The sequence below is a fragment of the Medicago truncatula genome, chromosome 4, assembly GCF_003473485.1.
Source record: "Medicago truncatula cultivar Jemalong A17 chromosome 4, MtrunA17r5.0-ANR, whole genome shotgun sequence".
NCBI classification, from domain to species: Eukaryota; Viridiplantae; Streptophyta; class Magnoliopsida; order Fabales; family Fabaceae; genus Medicago; species Medicago truncatula.
In genome coordinates this window covers 9,749,388-9,771,222 of record NC_053045.1, presented here as the reverse complement: position 1 = coordinate 9,771,222, position 21,835 = coordinate 9,749,388, and the positions used below count along the sequence as shown (strand labels likewise).

The window sequence follows — 21,835 nt, the reverse complement described above, 5'->3', positions numbered from 1 at the left end:
GAGAAACCTTTCTCAATGTCAAAATTGCTTTGTTTGATTTCTATTCTTCCAAATCATATTTTGAATAGGGCAATTTTTTGGATCATCCTAAGTATTTTATGATAGAATCTCCATGCATATGATCATGAATTTTCATCTTTGATAATTCTTCAATCAATATCATTAATGAATAACTCAATGAATAATTCAATATTCATGAATTGGTTTCTCTTCAAAATTAATCCTAATCATTTTGTTGAAATAACGAGAATAATTTCGAGTGAAATAAACATCTTCATAATGAGAACATTATTTCACCAGAGTTGATAATGTTATCTTCTATATGAGATGACAATATCTCATAATTTCTCTCGGTGTTTGCACACATTGTTTCTTGTTCATTAAGTATCATTGAGATGTATTAGTTTATACATGAATATAGTTATGAAAGTACAATCAATCATTATCTACAATACAACTACTATGCCTTTTCCTGAAAAACTCTTTTAGAAACTCTTTTATCATGGGAAATTACTCTTAAAAAAAATCATGGCAAATTAGACTAACCTCACTTAAGGTCTTCTTAATTAACACAAACATACCCTTTATTTTTTAACTAAACACTATTCTCCTTTATTTCATTATCAAATTGAGAATCACTTCCCATATAATTTAACACGGTTTAAACTCTGTTAATTCTATTTATTATTTAGCAATTAACTTTTTCATACGAGTATGAACTCTCTTAATTTTCAACCACTTTTTCTTTCGATTTTACACTTTGTTGATTTTTAAAACATAAGAGATCACTCACAAAATAATTTAACACGGTTTGGATGTGTTCGGATTTTATAATCCGACACCCCACATACATTTTTGTAAAAATTAGAGTGTGTGAGAAGTAGATAGGATAGGAAGAGTAAAAAGCAATGAAAAACACACATGTATACTATCAATCTTCCTTTTATGTTGGACCTTACAAAGAAGTCACCGTTGGTTAATAACGTTTGCGTACAAAGCAATAAATAATAAAGAATTTTGCTCTTCCCCTGCACAAAACACTCGCGCCCTGCAACCATGCCTAAAATGCCCGTGCGTGAGTTAAGTCACACTACGTGACTTAACTCACACACCTTATAATCTCTGCGTGACTTAAGTCACGCACCACTGAGCCTTCCGCGAGTTAACTCACGCAAGTTGGCCGGTAGTCAGAACTGAAGAACAAACGTTTTTTTTCTTCACTTTAGCCAGGTTTTCAACTTTCAATTTACACGTTTTTAACCACTTTCACACACTTTTTTTTTACCACATTTATGGTAGGTACAAACTAGGTTATCATTCCTACCTATAAATACCCTCACAAACTTCCTCTTTTCCTCACATTATCTCCTCCCACTCTCTCCCCCTCTTTCTCTTCTTCTTTTTTGCTTCTATAGTCTCTAGGCTCTTTTTACCGCTTTAGGTATATAGTAGTAGCTGTTGGGGAAAATAGTGGTCAGTCGGGTTAGGGAAAAAGACATCATCCCTTGAGGTAAAATTAGGTTTGCTTCCTTTTACTCCCAAAATCTTTTTACCGTGGGTAAAAAGAATCATCATGGGGGTATAAAAGGAACCAAATTTAAATTTACCTCATGGGATCTTGATGTCTTTTTCCCCAACAGGACTGGTCACTATTTTTCCCAAGAGCTATTGCAATATACCCAAGAGGGTAAAAAGATAATAAGTAGATTAGTGAATTCAAATAAGATATATGTATTAATTATTGTAATGTTTGAATGATATTAATAAAACGAGTTATATTTAATAATTTTGTTTTTTATTTGTATTTATATTTGCATTTATTTTATGTTTATGATTATGTATCGAATAAATAAACATTGAATAAATAAAATCAAATTTATTTTCTAATTTTGTATTTAATGAATAAAAAAATTAGAATAAATATTGAATTAGAATAAAATCAAATTTATTTTCTAATTTCGAATTTATTTGAAGTTCATAAATAAATGAGAATATAGCAAATAAATAATTTAGAATAAAGTGAACAAATAATTTAGAATAAAGTAAATAAAATAATTTACAATAAAGTAAATAAATATTGAATATAGTAAATAAATTAAAAAAAAGTAGCCACTTTGCGCCTCTTAACTCACGCCACTTAACTTAACTTGCGCATTATTTTACACTTGCGCCAGTTAGCTAGCGCAAGGGAATTAAAGTATTTTCAGCTGGGTGCGAGCGAAAAGTGCAGGAGAAGAGCATAAATCATATATAAATTGGCCACTTAACTTTATTTCCCTTTTTTTTTATCAAGCAAAGAAATACTATAAAAGACCTGGAGAGGGCCAGAACCCTTAACAATAAAAGTGCTTACATAAAAACAAAAAGAGGATGCAAATCCTCCAAGAATAAAACTAACAAAGCGCAACTGCTAAAAGAACAACAAAGGGAAATGGAAGAAGCTACTAGCTAAACACCCAGGTACGTTCACAAAAATTCTTTGAACATCTAATGAGACCGAATCAACAGTATCTTATATAACAGATCTTGTTGCCTAAACAAGTTGTTGCAAATAACACTTCCCATGTATTCTATTGCAATGGAAGAATAGTTATATGTGCTCATACAACGGATTTTTGTCACGGATCCTTCCATGCTGTTTCTCTTGATCTCACTATAATTTTCGTTATTCTCATTCAAACTCTAAAGCCTCATTCTTGTAAACCCTATCAACACTTTCTGAAACACACAATGGGGACAAAGGGTCTCTTCTTGCTTTCACCAACGTTCTACTTGTTCTTCCAATTCTGTTTATCCAAATTATGGGGATTATAAAAAATTGAATTCACAACCTTAATGATAGTTTTAATCTTCAAAAGCATCCTCAGGATTGTGAGAAATTAAAATGAAAAGAAAAAGATAGTTTCTATCTTCAGATGCATCCTCAAGATCTTCACTTTCCATGTAAATTAAATTTTTTGAAGCAAAATTCAATATTTTTTTTTTTTTTGCCTTTTTGCTTCTGGGCCTTATTTTAATTATATATATATAACCCACTTGGGTTGGCCTGGTGGTATTGGCTTGGGATCTGGTAGTGTGCTCCTGCTCGAGGTCTGAGGTTCGAGTCAATTTGGGTGGACTAATTTATCTTCAAATATATATATATATTCGTCTTTAATTTTTTGTGAAACAGTTGAATTGAGGAAGGAGTCATCTTGCACTTTGATACTGTCTAACAAGTCAGATCATTATGTAGCTTTCAAGGTTTTTTGATTAGTTTAATCTTCAATCATGTTTCTGTTTTCACTCACTTTTTCTGAATTTTTTACCTTTTTTGTTTGTTTTTTGAAATTGTGTATTATGGAGAGTTCTAATTGATTTCGAGTGAAATTCATGGTGTTGTTGCAGGTTAGGTCTACTTGTGGTAATGCACAGAAGTATTATGTTGATCCTTCTTGCATTGGAGTTGTGCTGCCTAGGTCTACTTGTGATATTATAGGTTTTCCCCTCTCTTTTTCACCATTTTTTCATCAGCACCTGTTATTGCTTACTGCACCCTCTTTAGTAAATTATTTACTCTAGACAAGCTAAATCCGTTGTATAAATGTAGTTTGTTCTGTTACTCACTTTCTTTGACTGTTTGTGTCATATTTACATTTTCACATTGCTTACTGCACCCTCTTTGACTGTTTGTTTGATGATGATTCTCTAATACTAGCAAGAGTAGTAGTGTGTCCTGTTGACCCATTGTTCAGGGAAAATATCCTCTTCAACTCCCATTTATTGAAGTGGAGCTCAATGCTCTTGGGCATTTTCACAATTTATCTTCAATTTGTAGAGCAAAAGCTATATTTAAGAGGTTCAATAAAATCACGATGCGATTTTGTTGCAAATCCATAAAAATTTTGAGAAGTTACCGTGAAAAAGAGTACACGTCCAATAAATTTTGTGAAGACAAAGGTGTGGAGAGACAAGTGAATTAATAATTTCACCGAAGCATAATGGTGTATCCGAAAGAAAGAATCAAACTATCATGTAGGTGTTAATATAGATATAAAGACATTGATATAACAAAATAAGATTTATATATAACTAGCCAGATCAAATATGCTCATTATAGTCTTGAAGCTCTAATATACACCGACGATGTAAAATTATATTGTGATGCCATCTTTTATGTTAGTTCCTTCAATATCTTTTTGATTGAACAAATAACAACACAAATAGCACAATTTTTTATTACTTTGTTGGCAACTTCAAGAGTAATCCAATCAACAAGTACAATCGTTATATTATATGTCGTATTATGGAGTTACGATCCTCTTTATTTAATGAGCATATATCTTTTGAAGAGAGATAAACTCATTTTATAGAGTTGGGAGTATATATTATTTTTAAAATAATATTATTACATGTCTTATACCTCATAACCGACCATGATAATTTCATCAAGATATCTACAATATACAACAACAATCGTCTTTGGCCTCACACTTCACAATCAGGGTATTCTGACAAGGAAAATGATTTAAACGATCAATAATTTTTCAAGATAACAATCAATATAACCTGACTAAAAATTCAAAGATAAAATTTGCATAAGCATCCGGAAAAGAAAATTTACGAAATGAATGACATACCAGTTCTTGGGCTCAAGCTTTTTATTTTTCTCAATAACAACGTTTCTCTCCTAAAATAATAAGAAATTCAAAATAAGCAACAATATTCACTGCTAAAAAAATAAAAATTAGTGAGGGAAAACGTGAAATCCCTCTCTAATTCCGTCATTCAATTTTGCGACCAAGGAATTTGTGAGCAATTTCATTTTTTCCGTCACTAATTTCCCTCGTTAATTTTACTCTTTCTTGTAGTGATTTCAGAATTCACATCTTATCAATAGAAATCCATAAATGAATAGACATGAATAAGTTCTGTAGGGCCATGGGTTATTTTTAAATATCAGAGTTAATAATGTAAATAAATAACATGAACCTATCAACTTTAGTCAGATATAATATGGGGGACATTCCCAAAGAATATGCTTAAACTGAAAAGAAACTCAATGTATTACAACAACATCATTATCAAAGGCCATTACAGTAATGTAAATTAGTACTATAGTATAATTCTAGAAAGAGTAATGGTTATCATAATTAATTGGGTTAAGATCAACACTATATACTTGTAGGCTTGTTCTGTGCGAGGCTTGTATTGCATCATGAAGAATTAGATGATAAGCATTAGTTAGATAGATAACTTGCAAGTTATCTTGTTGGTTAGTTATAACTAACTAACTTAGGATGATCAAACTTACAAAAAGCCAACCTGTTATTGCGCTCTCATCATGTGAATCTGAGTACATTGCAGGTACATTTGCTACATGCACTACTAAAACAACAAAAGTTTGTGAGGGAAAACGTAAAATTTCTCTCTAATTCCGTCACTAAATTTTGCGACCAAGAAATTTGTGAGGAATTTCATTTTTTCCGTCACTAATTTCCCTCGCTAATTTTGCTTTTTTTAGTAGTGATGTCAAGCTTTGTGGTTGGATTCATCAATGAAAGAGATTAAGTGTGAAGTGATGAAGCCTCTTAACACTGAGAATTGACAACAAGTCAGCCATAAGTCTTGTCAAGAATCCCATCTCTCATGGTAGAAGCAAACATATTGAGACTAGATTTCGTTTCATTTGGAAGCAGGTGACTAATGGTATGATTGAGTTGCAGTATTGTCCTACATAATTGCAGCTTGCAGATGGCTTTACAAAGACTTTGAAGCTTGACATATTTGAATTTTTGAGGAAAAAACTTGGTGTTGTGAACATTCAGCAGTTATGAATTAAGGGGAAGTATTAGAATATGAATACATCATTGGTTAGATATAATATTAATGTGATTCACATTGCAAGCATAATCTCTATTCTTCTCTTTCAGTTTTACAACTTTATTTTTCTATTTCTGTCATCTTGCTAAAATAGTTTATTTGGATAAGCATTTCTGCTACATATAAGAACACAATTTATGTTCTAAGGGGTTCGACTCTCAGACACTTCAAGGTAAATTTCTAGCCATTAAACTTCTTAATAAAAAAAAATAATTAAGTTTATGTAAATAGTTGAATAAATTTATCGCATGACAAATATTCAAGATCACACGACAAAATATTCAAGATCACCAAACTATGATCATGGTATGAATGGCATACCAGTTCTTCTTGATGCCTTTTATATAATTCCTTAAGAAATTCTCTCTCTGCGATTAACTCTGAAATATTTGGCTTTGCCTAAAATAACAAGAAATAAAAAATGAGCTATAATATTTCACAATTCAAATCTTTTCGATAATGTTCGATACATGAAGATAAGGTCTATAGGGACATGGGGTTTGTGAAGAAGTTATTTTTCAGAATGTAAATTAATGACATGAATCTATCAACTTCAATCAGCTTATATGGGTGACATTCCCAAATAACTTGCTTAAATAGAAAAGAAAATTAATGTATTTCAACAAGATCATGTTCAAAGGCCAGCATAGTAATATAAATCAATATATAAACTAAGAAAACATGGAGAATTATGCATTTCATTTTCGAAATACATTTTGAATGTGATTATGGCCTCCTAATGTTAGAAATGAAAACAGATTTTATATAAAAACATGTTCAATGATTATGAATGAATAGTCGAAGCAAACAGAACATTGAATATGATTATGCTCGGATTTACGACATGTTTGATTTATCAAGTATATTAATAATAAGTATTATAATACCTGGAACTTTGATGGCCCTCTCACTAGCAATGATCTTAAATAGACAGAGATCTGAAACATACAACATAGGGTTAGCGGCGACCTTTTGGTTCTTACATTTATGTTTCAAGTTCTCTTTAGATTCAAATGGGAAGAACAAAGAGTTTGTCGTGTACAATGTATTGGGAATCATAGCCTCTTATAGTGTGATGGTCATTAAGGTTTCCATTATCCCGTTAATTGGTCATCCAGACATCCACTCATAGAGTCCATATCACTTCAATTAAATAATTAATTATCCCAATAGAAATATAATTAGTCTTAAGGCTCTAAATTGATAAATAGTTGATATAAATTATATATTATAAAGATATTGACCCACACAACTAAATAACTCTAACTACTTCTATCTCTAAAATAATATTGAAATTTTTTATTGTATCATTATAAGGTCTTACAATGCTTATATAGGTAAATACACACCTACAATAAGATGAGTACACCTTAACATACTCAATATTACTATCTCTGTTAGATCCTTCAAGTTCAAGGGTGAGTATTTTTGCTTCTAAAACTTGGTAAGTCACCACATGAGTGCTCATTATTTTAATTATCCTATCATTACCTACCCTTCAATATCAACCTTGTCCTCAAGGTTGTAAAAAAATTGGTTAATTTTTCAGGATTCCATTGCTTGCTCTTAGAAGACCTTTTTGTTAAAGACACACACAAATGTTGACCAGGATCCAATTGTTTGTAGTGGGCACAAAAGAAATAAGAAACTCATTGATGATTTCCTGCCTCATCTCGTATAACATGATGCACTTAGAGATCAAATTAGAGAATTAGCTTAAGAACAAGGCCACCACTCCATGGCTTCAAATTAGAGAATTTAGCTTCAATCAAAAATAGAGTCGTCGCAATTAACTAGATAAGCTAACCAATTACTAGCATCATATTTGCAAAGATTCCCATCCAATAAATAAATTTCAGCAACAGCATAATTCATGGAAGGTGCATAGAGATCAAAGTCCTTAACATTAACCAAATGTATTGTGCCAAGGTGACCATAAAAGTAAGCAAAGGGACCATATTTGAAGCAAAAATCAATACATCAAATTGAATCCTCTCGAACCAAAAAATTAGGATATGAAACAAATCACGAAAATCTCTTTTAAGAATAGAAAACCTGATAGTTGTGATTGCATATCCGGCAGTTTCGACGGTGGTCACGGCAGTGAACCGGTGGACGGTGGTTATGACAACAATGAGATTTCGGAACCAGTGGCTTTGGCGGTGGTAGTTGCTTCAACGATGACGAAGGTATATGCGTAGACGCGGATATAGGAAGATCCAGTGGTGTCACCGGTAGCCTCGGAAACAGGTTGATGGGTGGTGGCTCCAACAGACTTTGATTTAGATTCGTTACTTCTGCCATGGTTGGGATAGTTGCAAATCAAATTTTGGTGGCGGTGCTTGGACTACAACTGCCTCAATTGCTTCTGTTGATTTCTCTTGATTTTGCTCATTTTTCTCAGCAGACTCTTCAAATAAAAGTTCATTCAACTTGTTTAGTAACTCCAAAATTTCATGAACCACTGATGTGAAGCTTGGTTTAACTCTCTCACTTCATTTGCAGAATTTTTTTAAGATTGAGATAATTCATTCATAGAATTTTGGATAATAGATTGGGAATAAGTATTATGTGGTTGATCTGGATATTGGTGGTTATGAGCTGAATATCCATAATTCGATGTGTTATAGGTTTATCGAGTATGTTGGCCGCATTTTTTTGTTAAAATAAGAGTTCTAGCAAGATGTCGAACAAGATGTCTTGACATGTTTATACGATATCATCGCGTGCATTGCTCTGCTTTTTTGGTGATTATTTTTAAACGTGACATCCTTGAATAATCTCCGTAGTTAATGATTCACGTGAAGAGTGGACCAAGAAACGTGTGCTTTCTAGAAGCAATGTTAGGCGGTCTATCTGTGACGTGTTTCTTAAGTTGTCATGTTGTAACATTTAATGAAACATTTGATCTTCTTCAAGATTTTGTGCTGAAGACCATGTGGTTCGGCCAGATGTTTGGGCCGACTTGTGCATCAAACCCATTCTTCATTCAGGCTATATAAAAGAAGACTCAAGACCTAATTCACTACTGAAACTGCAATTCACAAAAGTATATTTGAGGGCTATTCTGTCCTTGTTATTTGTGACTCACTCTATCACGTTGATACATTGAGTTGTATTTGAGTTGTAAACTCTGAATCACTCAATAGCTTGTAAGCAAGAGTTGATTCTTTGTCTAGGAGTGTGTCTCCATTACTGTTGTTACTGTTGAGTCAATAACTGGGACTGGGACTGTGGATGAGAGGAAATGAGTGGGGATCTCATATCTAGGAGAGTCTCAAATAGAAATTGCTCGGGTAGTGATTAAGTGCAAAGCTAGTAGATTGGAGATAATTTTTATGTACGCTTCAACCTAATACTATTATAGTGAATTTCCTTTTCGGTCGGTAGCCCTGAGACGTAGGTGACGTTGCACTGAAGTAGGTTCACAAACAACTTGTGCCTTTTACTTCCTATTTTTATTATTCATGATTTTTGTTTGTTATCTGTGTTGTCACAATGTCTTGACATTATTCTTAACATCTCGCTTGTCTTAATATTGTGTATAACATTTTTTACTGAGTGCCAGAATTTCACGATGGAGGAGAAACATACTTGCATATGGTGTGTACAAATTGTAAAGCATGACCGATTGGTGGTGTCTGAAACTAGGATCTTGGTAAAAGTTAGGGATGCAAATTGCTGAATTAAGAGTGTTGATATGGGGGAAGCTATAAGACGTGTGGTGTGATGGTTGTGTGTGAGTATAATTGTGGAATGTAGGTTGTTGGTGGTAGAGATATTTTGGTGACGTGGTGTGGATGTTGGTGAGATCTAGGTGTCGATGCGTTCTTGGTAATGGAAATGAATCTTGATGGTGGTGGAAGTAATGGTAGGGAGGGGAATTCATGGCAATGAAAGCACCACTTGATAGGTGATAAATATCATCAAGTACTAAATTACTCTAATGACTGTTCATATCTAACAAACTAAAATAACACTGAAATTGTTCATTGATTCATTATAAGGTCTCCGATGCTTATATAGGTAAATGCACACCCCACAAGTGAGTTACTATATTAGATCCTTCTAGATCAAGGTGGGATATCTTTGCTTCTAGAACTAGGTGAGTCCCTACATGAGTCGCAATTATATTTTTTTATGTACATGTGATTGATCAAAACCTTCTAGGTGTGGGTCAATTACATGAGAAAGGATTTATAGTCATCTTTGAAAATAATCATAGTATGATCGAAGATGCCAATGATAAGGTAATTTTCAATATTAAAATGAGAAGCAAACGTTTCTCATTTAATCCAATGAAGGAAAAGATAGCAACTTATCAAGTTACTATTGATAACACGGAGATATGGCTCAAAAGATTGGGCCATTTGCAACGAAATGAGTTGGTTTATGTCTTACCTGACTTAGATGATGAATCACCCATCTACAAGAAGCAAGATTATCTTTCAAACAAGCAACCTTGAGAGAAACAAAGAGCAACAACCAAGGTGGACCTCAAAAGACTGCTTCACTTAAAGAGAGGAAATATTACACCGTCTTTGTAGATTGTGTTGGGGAGTCTAGGGAGTGCTAGGAGTGACAATGGACTAGATAATGTTGAGGAGTCTGCGGAGCGCTGGGAGCTGCAATGGACTAAACGACTATGACCATTAAGAGGCTTAGACACTACACTTTTACCCAAAATTTTAAGACATCAAGCATATGTGTCCCCTCTCTTATTATATCCAACCTTTGCTCCACTTACACCAAAATGTGTTGGATTTATTTTTTCAAGTCATAGTTAGAGGTTGCAGGAGTATTTTGGAGATTTAAGCATTGGATTGAAAACAAAAAAGGCTGCGTGATCCAAGTTTTAAGGTCTCATAATGGCACAAAGTACACTTTTTTTTAAGAAGCTAAATTAAATTAGCCTACCTTAACTGACACTAGGGAGAATCGAGCATGTGATCTCGAAGAAGAACACACTCTAAAGTCCAAAGTCAACACTACCGATCCAACAGCACAAAGTACACTTCATTGATAGTACTGGTAGTTGTTACTCATAGCTTCATCAGTTGACTAAGTCTTTCGTAGAGTTTGTTTTAATATTCCAGTTTTTTATCATCAAATAAAGCCGTGGTTAAAGTTTCGGAGTTTGTTACTCAACAATTATTTCTTATTTCAGTTACATTTAGAAGCATACAGCTCTTAATGAATAATTGGACGCAAATGATTAATGAGTTTAATTAAACGAAGAATTGTTTAGGAGAATCTGAGTTCGATTACTAGGTAGAACAATATTATTGGTCAGACTTTACTTAACTAAGGAACGAACTTCAAATTACTACTGTCCTTTTCCCTCGAGAACCGTAGGGTTAACATACAAAAATAAATAAATGCTTTTCAATAAAATAATGTTTTTCTCTTCCTATTATTTACTCTGAGTCACGCTTATTATATTGCATAGAAATTATTTGTAAACTACTTCTAAAAAATGAAATAAAAAGAAACCTGATCTGAAGAGCCAGATGCTTGAACTGGTGATGGTGGGTAATTAGGAGGAGGAGCAACACAAACAGCTCTAAATTTGGACTCTTTAACTTCATATCCGGAATCTTTATTAAACTTCATGCAATGAGAAAAGAAAACGATTAAAATATGCAAGTGAAAAACACTATATATTGTGATTATCTAATCTCTACCATATCTGAAGTGATATCTTTAGTGGTTGATCCAGGCCTTGCAACTATGCTTTGAAGGATAAATTTATCTTTCAATTGCATGTCAGGAGGTGCCTCTTCTAGGGCTTGCATTGTAACTATAAACAATCATTAAGTAAACAAGGATTCTACATAGTTAGAAAAGTGAGTATGAAAGAACATACTACATGACATTGTACAACAAATCACATGTAAACATTATGTCAACATGTAAAGGGAATGTCTAAAATGGGCACGACCCAAAAATGAACCTTATTAATTATACTAAGTAGGATAAATAGTCCTAAAAAATAGATTAAACTACTTATTTAATTATATTCATACAAGACTTTTAAATAGTCCTACAAGACTTTTAAAAATACCAGATTTGAGACTAAAAAATCTATGACATGTTATAAGCCAGACCTAGACCTTGAACTTTTAGATTAGGTCGGATTTGAGTTTTGTAAAGTCAAATTTGACCTAATTTATTTTCATCATTTCTCAGTTTTCTATAAGGATATATGTAAAAATGGAAAAAGTTGAATTAATAAAGGATTTTTTTTGGTTTTATCTATTATAGGAAGAATTTTTAGATACCTTGAATTTTTTTGAGTAGCAATCCCATATGCAAAAAAATTTCAAAATATTTTTATGTTTATATTAGTAAATTAAAAAATATAATAACGTATTGAATAATTAGATGATGAGTACATATTCAACCAAACTTAAGGATAACAATTTGTTCATCTTCTTAATTCTACGAACCTAACCTATCATCCTTACAAACAACAAATTAAAACATGCTACGTCGTTGTTTTCTTTTAAAATAATTATAAAAAAATAAATCAACTAGTCCTTTCTCTCTCTCCACCACCATTAGTTTGTGATCTTCCATCACCATTCACCACCAACACCATTCATGGTGGAAAAACAACGACGTGTCATGTTTTAATTTGTTGTTTGTAAGGATGGTAGGCTAGGTTCGTTCCTACACAAGAATTTCTCATAATTGAGATTGGAGGAAAATATACCTTAAAATAAGTATTCAGTAATAAAAATGCAGTATTATTCTTCTTTACATGTCTTTGTGTTTTTGTAAGCAAATGATTGTTCACATAATCAAGCAAATTATTTCACCTGTAATATCAGAAATAGACGTAGGCAACAGAACTCCAATATTAGGCCTAACACAATATTTCTCAGGAATTGTAGTCTTAACCTGCAAGTTGCAACACCATCAATTTCAATCCAAATCAAAATTACAATTTTTCCTAATCAATACTCAATTTATAAAACAAACAAGGACATCTTAAGAAGCTAAAAAAAAGAATTAAAGGATAAGTTTACTAATAAAATTTTTAATTTTTTTAATTTTTAAGATACCCCATTTTCAATAAATACTTCTATATTTAGTTTCTTAACTTATTTTTTAAATGCACAAGTTATCATTTTCTAACAAACGAAAATGAAAATCATTACCTTGAAAGCCAAATAATTATCTGACTTGTTCCACAACTGCAAAGAGCATGAGATATTTTTCTTCAACTCAACTGATCCACAGAAACCAAGCAAATGTTAAAAACTATTAGAATTTAAAACTAGAAACAAGACACAGAATGAAAAATGAATTAGAAACTAGAAACTTCTTATTTAATTTTGTTGGTTTTTGAAAATTGAAGAGGCTTAATTACGTGGAAAGTGTAACTCTTGAGGATGTATATAAAGGTAGAAACTATCTTCTTGATTCTTCAATTTAGATTCTGAGGATGAAGCTTCAGAAATGGTTTCTCCCATTTTTTTCACAAAGTGTTAGACTTTTTTCTATTTCGATTAGTTTTATCTCAAGAAAACAGATAAGCTAGTGGAACTCTCATTTTGAATCGTTGACCATAAATATATATTTTAATGAAGCAATGTGAATGGGGAACTCTCAGAAAAGAATATAAGAGAGAATGAAATTTTTATAATCATTTTCCATAAATAAAATATGATTTCCGAAGTAAATGATTACATGGTGGCCACGTTTCTTATATCATGAATAAATAAAGGACAATGTTATTATGTGTTAAATGTTTGAATATGACTTGGTTTTGAGATTTGATAATTCTCCCTAGTAGGCTTAGAGATTAGACATGGCAACAAAATTCATATCCGTGGTTACTCACTCGAATCAAATCTATTTGGATGACGAATTTTCCTCGTTTTGATTGGGTTTGGGTTTTTCCCAAATTTATAACACGGGTATAGGACGGATAACGAGTATATAGGTATCCATCCCAAACTCATAACCAAACCCGTCCCGAATGCAGAAAATTACCATTAATATGTCATGTTATTTTGTTTGATAACTGTCGTGTTATAAAAACTACCATTGATATTTAAAGGAAAGCAACTAAATCAATCGGTCTAACAAATGTTAAAAGTGAACATATTGTTGGATAATACATTACATCATTTCTCTAGGGGTTGCAATAAAACTTATATTTTTTTATTCAAAAAAATTATTCAATGCGGGGATGGAGATGAAGCGGGAATACCCGAACCCGTCGGGAACGGGGATGTGGTTCAATTTCTCATCCCCGTTGGATATGAGTAGGGTAACGGGCAAGTATATGTGAATCGGGTATGGGGACGGGGAATATAAAACTCGTCCTCACCCCGCCCCAATGCCATGCCATGCCTATTAGAGATGAATAATATATATATATATATATATATATATATATATATATATTCGTGGATAAAATTCGTTAATTAGTTGATAAAATGCAGATTCAATTAATGACTTCATGGTTGACGTTGCAAATTTGGAAAAATGAGTATTACAAAGAGTTGAATATAGTTATATTTGTAGACATATGTACTCTGTCGTGTTATGCTATATTGACATGGATATCGTAAGTTGCTTCAAAGATTCATCATTTTAATTTTTAGCAACTTTAAATTTGTATTGTACCAAAGTACTCTATCGAATTTAATAAATGAATATCACTTATTTTTTCGTCAAAAAATAATTATAGCTAGAATTAATTATTCAAATAGCTCATGTAATATACGCGAAGTTTTAAAATTGACCATGTAAAAATTAATACAGATTCTGTTGTGAATCCGGTTAAAAAAAAAACCTTCACACCAATGAAATAAACAATGATGTGTGGAGCAAGAGATAGTGGTAATCAATGAGAACAAATGGTCTCCAAGCAAACAACAACAAAACAGCCCTAGACTAGTGTATAGCAAAACCACACAAAGAGATACCAAAGCAAAACAAGATAAGCGGTAAAAGGAAGAACAAAACACCGAGAAGATTGTTAACCCAGTTCAGCCAATATGGCCTAATCTGGGGGAGAGAGCAGCTCTCCAATCCAATATGAGAAAGTGTTACAAAAGGTTAGAAGAACTCTAGCCTTCAAGCTTTACACATGAACAAACCCTAGACTCTACCCTTTGGTGTTTCCCCACTCTCACACTATGAACCCTAAAACCCAAGGTGATTACAATGTTTTCCCAAACCCAAGAGACACTCTCAACAAAGACACTCAACCCATTGGTTCCCTCCTTTGCTATCCAAGTTCTCTCTCTAAGCTCATACAAGCTCTCTTAAGATTCACTTCAAAAAAGCACAAGAACACAATATATACTAGTCTTCCTCTGAAGAAATCGTGCCACGATTTCCCTAGATCGTGTCACGATCTGCAACGGACCCAAGGTAGACAAGTCCTTATCAGTGATACTTAACGAGCAAGTTTCTGAATCGTGTCACGATTTCCCAAGATCGTGCCACGATTTGGCGTCCTGCAAACGAGCTCACGGCCACTTGAAATCGTGTCACGATGCCAAAATCGTGTCACGATTTCTCTGTTCTTCCAGACCACAAATTTGAAGCCAATATCAACATTTCTCCACCTTGACTTCTAATTTGGTGGTGATGTCAGTTTAACCATCAACCACCATGCTGCTCTCTCCAAAAGGGAATTACTCTTCGACAAATTTGATCAAGTCCAAGCAATGCTTGAATCTTGATCTAGGCAATGACTTGGTGAACACATCCGCCGGATTCTCCTCCGATGCCACTTTCTCAACTACAATCTCTTTTGATTCAATCATGTCTCTAACAAAGTGCAGGCGAATGTCAATGTGCTTTGTCCTTTCATGATACACTTGATGATTTGCCAAGTGAATGGCACTTTGACTATCACAATGTATCTTCACACATTCTTGAGTAATTCCTAACTCACCAATCATCCCTTTCAACCATATAGCCTCCTTCACACCTTCAACAAGTGCGATGTACTCCGCTTGAGTTGTAGATAATGCCACCACAGATTGTTGATTTGCCTTCCAACTAATAGCCGTGCCATAAAGAGTAAACACAAAACCCGATAAGGATTTTCTAGTGTCCACGTTGCCCGCATAATCCGCATCAACATACCCCTCCAAAGCGTCTTCATCTTGAGCTGCCCTTGTGTACTTCAAACCACCCTTCAAGGACCCATTCAAATACCTCAATACCCACTTCAAAGCTTGCCAATGCACAATTCCCGGATTTGCCATAAACCGACTCACAATGCTAACCGCATAAGCTAAGTCCGGCCTACTACAAACCATTCCATACATGATGCTTTCAACCCCACTTGCATAGGGAGTACCTTCCATCAATTGCTTCTCATCCTCGGATTGAGGACATTGTTGTATGGAAAACTTTGTGTGGTGACCCAAGGGAGTGCTCACGGTTTTAGAGTTTGACATTCTAAAATGCTCCACCACCTTCTTCAAATAACCAAGTTGAGATAAGAAAAGTTTGCCTTTGTCACGATTCCTCACGATATCAATCCCAAGAACTCTCTTTGCCGGACCAAGATCTTTCATCTCAAATTCACCATTTAACCTCTCCTTGAGCTTCATAATCTCATCCTTGCTAGAGCTTGCCATCAAGATATCATCCACATATAAAAGAAGATAGAGAATGACTTTCTCACTCTTTTCCAACATGTACACACAAGAATCATATCCGCTTCTCACAAAACCGGTCTTCAAAAGACACACCTTAGACTTGTCCTCCACAAAACCTTCTAGTTGCTCCATGTAGATTGTCTCTTCAAGGTCACCATGTAAGAAAGCGGTCTTCACATCCATTTGTTCCAACTCAAGATTGAATTGATTCACAATAGCCATAAGTATCCTTATGGAACAATGCTTCACCACTGGTGAAAAGATCTCGTTGTAGTCGATCCCCTCCACTTGAGTGAAACCCTTTGCCACAAGTCTTGCTTTGTACCTTGGACCTTCAACACCCGGAATGCCATCCTTTTTCTTGAAGATCCACTTGCATCCAACTACCCTTTGGTGATTAGGTAGCTTCACAAGTTTCCAAGTTTGGTTCCTTTCCAATGAATCCATCTCTTCATTCACCGCCTTCGACCAATACTTGCTTTCTTTGCTCTCAAATGCCTCCTTGAAGTTTCTAGGCTCCGAGTCTTGCACATCTTCCGCCGCATTTAGAGCAAAACACACCAAGTCTGCATAACCGAATCTCTTAGGAGCCGTAATGGTCCTTCTTTCTCTATCTCTAGCCAATAGATACTCAGGATCCACTACCGGTTGAGTTCCACTTGTATCCGATGTCGAAGCTTCATCTTCTACATCTTTTTCTTCTTCATTTGGAAGCTCCACCTCAAATTGAGTTTTCTCCACCATAGTTTCCGGTACTTGGGTCTCTAGGTCTTTACACTTCATCCCCATACGGGTCTCATCAAAGGTAACATCCCTACTTATCAAGACTCTTGATCCTCCACTAGATTCCAATTTCCACAACTTGTACCCCTTCACACCTTCCGGATAACCAATGAAGACACATTTCAAAGCTCTAGGCTCAAGCTTGTCTTGCTTGATATGCGCATATGCCAAAGCTCCGAAAACCTTCAAAGAGGAGTAATCTGCCGGTTTCCCACTCCATACCTCCATAGGTGTCTTGAAGTCTATTCCCGTTGATGGACATCTATTGATCAAATAAGCAGTCGTTGTCACGGCTTCACCCCAGAAACTCATCGGTAACCCGTCTCCTAGAATCATACACCTCACACGCTCCAAAAGAGTCCTGTTCATGCGTTCCGCAAGACCATTTTGTTGCGGTGTTCTTGGTACGGTTCTATGCCTCTTGATTCCTTTCAACCTGCAAAACTCATTAAACTGCTCTGAAACAAACTCCAGGCCATTGTCAGTTCTTAAACCTTTTAGTTTAGTTCCCATTTGATTTTCTATGAGAGTGTGCCATTCTTTGAACTTTTCAAAGGTATCACTTTTGTTTTTCAAAAAGACCCACACTCTCCTAGAATAATCATCAATGATAGAAAGAAAATAGAAACCTCCCCCATGAGTAGGAGTCTTAGAAGGACCCCAAAGATCCGAATGCACATACTCAAAAGGCCTACTAGAATGATGCATGCCACTTCCAAACTTCACCCTATGTTGTTTGCCTAGTATGCAATGCTCACAAAATTCTAGCTTGTTCAATTTATCTTTCCCTAGCAAACCTTGTTTAGCTAGTTCAACTAAACCCCTCTCACTAACATGCCCCAATCTCAAATGCCACAATTCAGAATTATTATGAGATGCAACACTAGCTACCGATGCATTACCAATTACTATGGAACCATCTAAAATGTATAAACCATTCATTCTAGACCCCTTAACCGTAATCAATGCACCATGCGAAATTTTACAAACCCCATGCTCTATTCTAGTGCAATAACCTAGATTATCAAACATGCTTAGGGAAATTAAATTACGCTTAAGTTCGGGAACAAACCTCACATCCCTTAAAAGGAATTCACGGCCATCAAACATCTTTAGACGAACGTTGCCCATGCCTTGGACTTTGCAAGCTTTGTTATTTCCGAGTCAAACAACTCCTCCTTCTTTTAGAATCAAAGTCTCAAAATATTCCTTTCTAGGACACATGTGATAAGAGCATCCCGAGTCCAAAACCCAGCTCTTCTCCGGTTCCCAACTTGTTACCACTAGTGCACCCTCACTCTCATAACCTTCTTCATTTGAAGTCTCCGTAACTTGAACCGAGGGACTACCATCGCCCCCCTTATCCGGACAATCTTTCTTGAAATGACCTTGCTTGTGACAAAGAAAGCATTTATACTTTGATTTGTCAAAGCCCTTGGACCTAGACTTGGATCTTGATTTCCCTTTGCCTTTTCCTCTATGCTCATTCCTCCCTCTTGTAACATTCAAGCCTTCAGTACCTTCATCAACCTTCATGTCATTGAACTTGGTCAATTCCTTGGTTCTCAAAGCCGCTTGGACCTCCTCCAAAGTAGTAGTGCCCTCCTTACCATAAAGGATGGTATCCTTGAAATGCTCAAAGGACTTTGGTAATGAACAAAGTAACAACAAAGCCTTATCCTCATCTTCCATGTTAACTTCAATGTTGGCCAAATCATCAAGAATCTTGTTAAACTCCGTAAGTTGCTCCGAGATTGATTTAGACTCCACCATCTTGAATGAATAGAGTTGTTGCTTCAAGAGTTGCCTATGAGCCAAAGATTTCGTCATATACAATGACTCCAACTTCGCCCACATCGATGCCGCGGTAGCTTCTCTCGCGACATCCCTTAAGACCTTATCTCCGAGACATAAGACAATGACACTCTTTGCCTTGTCTACCATCTCACGCTTCTCCTCTTGTGTCAAGGTTGCCGGCATCGCCGCTTCACCCTTCAATGCTTCTACACACTTTTGTTGTGTCAAAACCGCTTGCATCTTAACCTTCCACAACCCGAAATCATTACTTCCGGTGAACTTCTTGATGTCCCACTTTGACCCCATGATACCAACTATCAAATACGCCTATGCCCCACAGTGGGCGCCAATTGTTGTGAATCCGGTTCAAAAAAAAAACCTTCACACCAATGAAATAAACAATGATGTGTGGAGCAAGAGATAGTGGTAATCAATGAGAACAAATGGTCTCCAAGCAAACAACAACAAAACAGCCCTAGACTAGTGTATAGCAAAACCACACAAAGAGATACCAAAGCAAAACAAGATAAGCGGTAAAAGGAAGAACAAAACACCGAGAAGATTGTTGACCCAGTTCAGCCAATATGGCCTAATCTGGGGGAGAGAGCAGCTCTCCAATCCAATATGAGAAAGTGTTACAAAAGGTTAGAAGAACTCTAGCCTTCAAGCTTTACACATGAACAAACCCTAGACTCTACCCTTTGGTGTTTCCCCACTCTCACACTATGAACCCTAAAACCCAAGGTGATTACAATGTTTTCCCAAACCCAAGAGACACTCTCAACAAAGACACTCAACCCATTGGTTCCCTCCTTTGCTATCCAAGTTCTCTCTCTAAGCTCATACAAGCTCTCTTAAGATTCACTTCAAAAAAGCAGAAGAACACAATATATACTAGTCTTCCTCTGAAGAAATTGTGCCACGATTTCCCTAGATCGTGTCACGATCTGCAACGGACCCAAGGTAGACAAGTCCTTATCAGTGATACTTAACGAGCAAGTTTCTGAATCGTGTCACGATTTCCCAAGATCGTGCCACGATTTGGCGTCCTGCAAACTAGCTCACGGCCACTTGAAATCGTGTCACGATGCCAAAATCGTGTCACGATTTCTCTGTTCTTCCAGACCACAAATTTGAAGCCAATATCAACAGATTCTATTTTGGTCATATAACAGTCCAATCACACCTGGTAGTGTTTTTTTTTTTAAGATGTGGGAATATATATATTTTTTCCAAAACTAATTTTGGTTGAATCATAAATATTTTATTTTCTAACTCAACAAATTTCATTTTTTTAGTAATAAATGAATTAAGAAGCTGAAATATGAAGGATCTATAGAAATATATATGAATCATAAACAAATTTTATTTTCGCGTCAAAATCTCCAAAACTAAAACAACGAAAACATCAATCTAGAAATCAAATTTTAAGTTTTTTTTTTTTTTTTTGCCGAGTCATCTATAGAAATACATATGAAGGATCTCTAAAGTATCACAACATTCTTAAGAGACCCCGTAAACAAAAAAAAAAAAAATTCTTAAGAGACCTTGAGTTATTTTGATTTTTCGATCAAAATGTGCAAAATTACAATTTTATTTTGAGTAAGCATATACTGACAGATCAATTTTCGCTACCAATTTTATAAGCATGTTTGAATCATCATAATAAACTCCACCACGATTAAAGACAAATTAATTATAATTATTAATTATAATTTTTTTTAAAGAAATTCATAACTAATTTATCACTCGTATTAAAACTCTAAAGTTATGGTGGAGGTTCTTGTAATGCTACAAATTTTCCTACAAAATTGGGGAACAAAATTTAACTCATAAATATATGTTACTCATAACAAAATTAACATTTGGTCCTCCGTTTAATCTATTCCACGACCACCACACTACTACAAGCATATGATTCGACTGCCATTCTGCTTTGTTTGTCTGATCTTGCATAAAATTTGAAGATGACGACAAGAATAAACCAAAGCTACCAGCCCACCAGACCCACTTTTTTCCTCAACCTAAAATCCGTCCTAGCCCATGAACTAATGGTCAGAGCTGGTGGGTTCCTTTTTACCACCCACAAGTGTCCTTCGGATCAAGGTTTTAAGATCGAATCCGACAGTTGTCCACCTAAGGCTGAAAATGAGTCGAGTCAAATCGAAACTGTCTGAGCTCGACTCAACTCAATAAGAATTGGTTCGGCTCGAGTTTCAAACGAACCTTTTTTTTAGCTCGAGTTCGGCTTGTTTAAAGTTCATGAACCACTCGGTTCGACTCATTAGGTTCACCTCATTTGCTCAAATTGCATATTTCAAAAAAAAGTTTTTTTTGTCAAAAATATATGTCTTTGACCTGAAAAAACAAAACCTTTAAAACAACAATAATATAATGCAAAACCTTTAGAAAGGTAGCAGCACTTTATATTTACTGTTACTGTAGCATATACTACCACTATTAGTTTTATATGTTGCACTTATAATGCACCGCTTGTATATATATACTCCTCCTCTCTAATCTTTTGCAAAACTCCTCGATGTGGGACAATTTTTATGCGCAACTTTATTTTAAAGCCTTGTGAAAGCATTAACTTTTTTCCCCCTTTCTAGTATTACAATTATCATTGATTTTTATTAAATTAGCAATTAGTAATATTTTATATGAAAAAAGTGCATAATTATTAGAAGAAGTTTGTAAGAAATCCTATATTATATAAAAAATTGTGTATGTATATATGTCGAGCTTGTTCATGA

The 21,835-nt window shown here is 34.8% G+C and overlaps 1 protein-coding gene and 1 long non-coding RNA gene across 3 annotated transcripts; one reads left to right on the top strand and one right to left on the bottom strand.

The window, feature by feature from the left end:
- Positions 1 to 2,280: 2,280 nt before the first annotated feature.
- On the top strand, positions 2,281 to 3,796 carry LOC120580131 (uncharacterized). Its single transcript, XR_005645761.1, has 2 exons — positions 2,281 to 3,243; positions 3,388 to 3,796. It is a non-coding gene; the product is annotated as an uncharacterized lncRNA (long non-coding RNA).
- Positions 3,797 to 4,191: 395 nt separating this feature from the next.
- Positions 4,192 to 13,408, bottom strand: LOC11420741 (vesicle-associated protein 1-2). 2 transcript variants are annotated; one of them, XM_024781984.2, is made up of 9 exons: positions 13,238 to 13,404; positions 13,026 to 13,096; positions 12,684 to 12,765; positions 11,547 to 11,662; positions 11,356 to 11,469; positions 6,750 to 6,800; positions 6,184 to 6,261; positions 4,620 to 4,669; positions 4,192 to 4,490 (listed from the first exon to the last, which is right to left on the bottom strand). In XM_024781984.2, coding segments are annotated over exons 1-9 (666 nt in total). In that variant the 5' UTR covers positions 13,341 to 13,404; the 3' UTR covers positions 4,192 to 4,489. The 2 variants fall into 2 exon arrangements, with proteins under 2 accessions (XP_024637752.1, XP_013455107.1); XM_013599653.3 differs by lacking the exons at positions 6,184 to 6,261; positions 6,750 to 6,800 and having other exon boundaries at positions 13,238 to 13,408.
- Positions 13,409 to 21,835: the final 8,427 nt, after the last annotated feature.